At 43.4% G+C, this 4,922-nt stretch overlaps 1 protein-coding gene across 1 annotated transcript; it reads right to left on the bottom strand.

The window, feature by feature from the left end:
* Window positions 1-2,312: 2,312 nt before the first annotated feature.
* LOC133825638 (uncharacterized) lies at window positions 2,313-4,094 on the bottom strand. The gene is made up of 3 exons (XM_062258552.1): window positions 3,757-4,094; window positions 3,121-3,243; window positions 2,313-2,679 (listed from the first exon to the last, which is right to left on the bottom strand). The coding sequence occupies exons 1-3, from the start codon at window positions 4,092-4,094 to the stop codon at window positions 2,313-2,315; spliced, it is 828 nt and encodes a 275-aa protein (XP_062114536.1).
* Window positions 4,095-4,922: the final 828 nt, after the last annotated feature.

Raw genomic sequence — 4,922 nt, forward strand, 5'->3', positions numbered from 1 at the left:
CATGGAAATAAAATCCAAACAAATATAATATTATTTAAATTAATATTCTTAACTCGGGGAAAAAAATTCCGAGCCGAGTCATTTAAAGGTACCCGAAACGCAGGGCATTACAAGTGACATGTTTGATCAGTTGCAGGGTAAGACAGTATTCTCGGAGATAGATCTTCGATCTGGTAATCACCAGCTGAGGATACAACTCCCTCATCTTGTCTTTTATTTCCCAGGTCACCTCTTCTATGCCGTGGTTACACCACTGCACCTTTACCAACGACACGGTCTTGTTCCTCAACAATTTTTCCTTCCTGTCTAGAATCATCACAGACTTCTCCTCATAAACGAGTTGAGGATCAATGCTCAGTTGCTCATAGCTGAGTCCATGCGAGGGATCATGCACGTATTTTTTCAACATGAATACATGAAACACGTCATGTACCTTAGACAAAGTGGGCGAAAGAGCTAAACGATAAGCTACTTCCACAATTTTCTCTATGATTTTGATAGGTCAAACGAACCTTAGGCTAGGCTTTCCTTTCTTCCCGAACCGCATAGCCCCTCGTAGTGGAGCTACCTTTAGAACCACATTATCACCAACCTCAAACGCCAGAGGTCTCCTGCATCGGTTGGCATATTTTCACAGTCGATCCATCAAAGTTTGCAAGCGTTGCCTTATCTGTTAGATGTCCTCGGTAACCTAATCAACCTCATCCAATCTGAGAAACTTTCTTTCACCGGCCTTGTGCCAATGAATCGATGATCGACATTTTCTTCCAGAAAAAGCCTCATACGGAGCCATCTTGATGGAATTATGATAGCTGTTGTTGTAAGCGAACTATATCAATGGAAGCTTCTCATTCCATGACCCTTGAAAGTCGAGCACACATGCTCTTAGCATATCGTCCAGGGCTGAATTGTATGTTCTCTTTGACCATCTATTTGTGGGTGGAAAGAGGTTCTGAACTTTAGTTTAGTACCCAACCTCATTTGGATTCTATCCCAGAATTCCAAGGTGAAACGTCCGTCGCAATTAGATACGATGGAGTTGGGTACACCATGCAGCCTCACTATTTATGCAATGTAAATATCTGCCAACTTATGTGCCCCATAAGTTACCTTGATCGACAAGAAATGGGCAGACTTAGTTAGCCTTTCTACGATAAACCAAATGGCATCGTGCCCCTTGGGAGTGGTTGGTAGACTTGTGACAAAGTCCATAGTGACCATCTCCCACTTCCATTCTGGAATTTCTAAGGGCTGCAACAAGCCGGCTAGCCGTTGATCCTAGGCCTTTATCTGCTAACAAGTCAAGTAGTGTGCCGCATATTCTACTGTCTCCTTTTTCATCCCAGGCCACCAAAAGTACTTCTTCAAGTCTTGGTACATTTTCGTGGTGCCCGGATGCATGGAATAAGGGGCATTATGTCCCTCAAAAAAGATATGCTTCTTGATTTCATCATCGTCTAGAATACATATTCTGCCCTTGAACCCCAGTACTCCGCCGTCAGAGATATGGAGTTTTGGTCGTACCTCCATCCTCAATTCGTACATCAGTCTTTGTACCTAAGGATCGACTAACTACACCCTTTTATAGCTTCCATAATGGTAGGATCGATAGAGAGGTTAGCCAATTGACCAACTGCTATCTCCAAATCCCAGGTAGCAAGGTTGGCACGTAACTATTACGAAATCTCTTTCACTGTCATCACGTAAGTCCTTGGCTATCTACTTAATGCATCTGCCATCGATGGTACATAACGTCGTAGTCGTAGTCGTTAAACAGCTCCAGCGATCGATGTTGTCTCATATTCAATTCCTTCTAAGTGAAGAAATACTTCAAGCTCTTGTGATCAGTGTAGATGTCGCAGTGTATCCTGTACATGTAGTACCTCCAGATTTTTAGTGCGAAAACCACCGCTACTAGCTCTAGGTCATGAGTGGGATAGTTCTTCTCGTGATTCTTTAGCTATCAAGAAGCATAAGCAATTACTTTTCTGTGTTGCATCACCACTGATCCCAACCCTTGGCCTGAGGCATCGCTATAAATCGTATATCCGTCTGTGCTATTAGGGATTGTCAGCACTAGGGCAGTCGTCAATCTTGTTTTCAGCTCCTGAAAACTCTTCTTGCACTTGTCACTACTTGATGTTTTTGTGGGTGAGGGCAGTCATCGGTGCAGCTATTTTGGAAAATCATTCCACAAATTGCCGGTAATATCCCACTAACCCAAGAAAACTTCTAATCTCATGAGCATTTTTAGGAGGTTTCCACTGCTTAACAACTTCTCTCTTGACAGGATCTACCGAAATTCCATCTCCCTACACCATGTGCCCGAGAAAACTAACTTTCTCTAGAAAAAATTTGCACTTCGAAAACTTTGCGTAAAACTTTTCATCTTGCAGACGTTGGAGGACCAGTTCCATATGCGTTGCATCCTCTTCTTGGCTTTTCGAGTATATTAGAATATCGTCAATGAACACGATGACGAACTTATCATAATACTCGTGAAATACATGATTCATGAGATCCATGAATGATGCAGCTACATTGGTTAGTCCAAAGGACATCACTAAGAGCTCATAGTGACCGTAGCACATTCTCAAGGCTGTCTTTGGTATATCTGTCTCCTTAACCTTGAGATTATGGTAGCCCGATCGTAGGTCTATTTTGAGAATACTGACGCTCCTTGCAATTGATCAAAAAGATCATTGATCATGGGCAATGGATGCCATCCTATAAAGAGTCTTTGAGATCGACCCAATTCCCGAAATTAGCTCTATCTCAAACATGATCTCTTGGTCTGGTGGAATCCCTGGGAGATCTTCAGGAAATACGTCGGGAAACTTGCACACAACCAGTACATCAAAAGGTTGTTGACCCATCTCTTTATCCTTATCCACTATGCTTCCCAGAAAATTGATGCATCCGTCACTCAACATTTTTCTCGCCTTCATCGCAGAAATCATGGGGCCATTCTTTTCTCTTGATGTACCCTTGAACTCGAATGGTTCTTCTCTCGTTGGGGTGAAGACCACTTTTCTGCGCTTACAGTTGACAACGACTCCATATTTGGTTAACTAATCCATCCCAAATATGACGTCATATTCATGTAGGTCCAAGACTAACAGATCCACTGTCAGCTCAAGACCTTCAACCCAAACTGGTATGTCTCTAACCCATGTTCGCACCAGCATATCCTCTCCCGAAGGCAAGAATACCCCACAAATAGCAAGCATAGACTCAGGCATTCTATTTAATTTTTCCACAAAGGATGCATATACAAAAGAATGTGATGCACTAGTATCCATTAATGCATATGCCTAGGTTTGGGCGATAGAAATCTGACCTGACACCATATCAGATGGTTCAGTTCCTTTGTCGCTTTGCGTAAGTGCATAAACTCGAGGCAGAGCTCCAATTTGTTTCTGGTGGTCATTTCCGTTGCCCTTGGCTGGCATTCGACAGTCTTTAGCAAAGTGCCCCGACGTTCCACAGTTATAACATACCCCACAGTCGCCCCGATGGCATCAATTACACTTGTTGCACAGTGGCCATTGTTCAAATTTACCTCTCAGCTATTTGTTGGGACTAGCCATTGCATGATTGGGAGGTCCCCCTTTTCTTTTGTTATCTCCCCCAACATTCGGCCTTGAGCCTTTTGGATTGTTTGTCCTCCCCGAGTTCTGGCTGAACCTCAGGTTTGAATTTCCTCTTGGCCCATTCAGATTGGCCTAAAACTGTTCGGGGTTGTTGGGAGTGTACATCCTGTCTTCGCTCTTTTGTGGTTCTGGCTTGTCCGACATGGCCCAAGACTCTTGGTGAAGAGCCCATTCCACAGCTTCGACATACATTTCCGGGCTAGTCGTACCAGTGTCTACACACTTAGCAATGTCTTTGTGCAAGCCCTTCACGAAACTCCAGATCTTGTTCTCTTCGATGTTCACCTGGTTCTTTGTGAACCTAGACAACTGGTCGAATATTTGAATGTAGTCCTGCATGCTCAACGTTCCCTGGTTCAGATTTGTGAACTCATTCACTTTATGCTCGATCACTGCCTTATTGAAGTACTTGGCATTGAACAAGGTCTTTGACCATTCCATCTCGACAGCGTTATGCCTTTTTTGGCTGCGTCCCACTAGACGGGGGCTTATTTTCTCAGCATATAGGTTGCACAAACTACCTTTTCTTGTTCGGTAGCCACCACTAAGTCAAAGAACCTCTCCAGCACACTGACCCATTCTTCTACCACCAGGGGGTCCGAAGTCTCTTCGAACACAGGTGGGTTTTGTCTGCTAAATCGTTCAGAGATTGGTTTTTCCAGTTCGACTCTAGGTGCATCGGTTGGTGGATTCACTCCCACCAATGGGTCTTCTTGTGCTAGGAATTCCTGTTGTTCGGGAAAGTCATCTCGGGGTGCTAGGGGTTGTGTGGTGCTTTTGGGAATCTCTGCATCAAAACTTCGAACATCTGAGCATTTGTTGCACTCTGCTCATGCATAGTCCTTCTCAAATCCTCTATCTGAGTTGCCAGATTTGGTTCCGACTGTACCCTATGTCCTCGACCTCTCCCTCAGCCTCAACCTCCCCTTGCTTTAATGTTAGGCACCATTGCTAATTTCTATACAACAATGTCTAAGACATTTAAGTATACTAGTTTCCCATACACAAGGAAAAGAAAAATCATAACGATTCAACTCAAAAAAGGTAGTTGTAACATTCAGGGGTATAGTCTAGCAATACAAAATGATCACGATAGATCATGCCATAAAGTTTTAGTTAGTATAACGATAAATACACAATGGGACCCTAGCTACACTTCGAGTTTCTACATACACCTGCTACAACTATACAAAAGTCCTACAACCTAGTAGGTTTGCGAAGTCTTTACAAAAAGTATCATCAAGATCCTCACAGCATAACCTAATCTAG

The sequence above is a fragment of the Humulus lupulus genome, chromosome 3 (genome assembly GCF_963169125.1).
Source record: "Humulus lupulus chromosome 3, drHumLupu1.1, whole genome shotgun sequence".
NCBI lineage: Eukaryota > Viridiplantae > Streptophyta > Magnoliopsida > Rosales > Cannabaceae > Humulus > Humulus lupulus.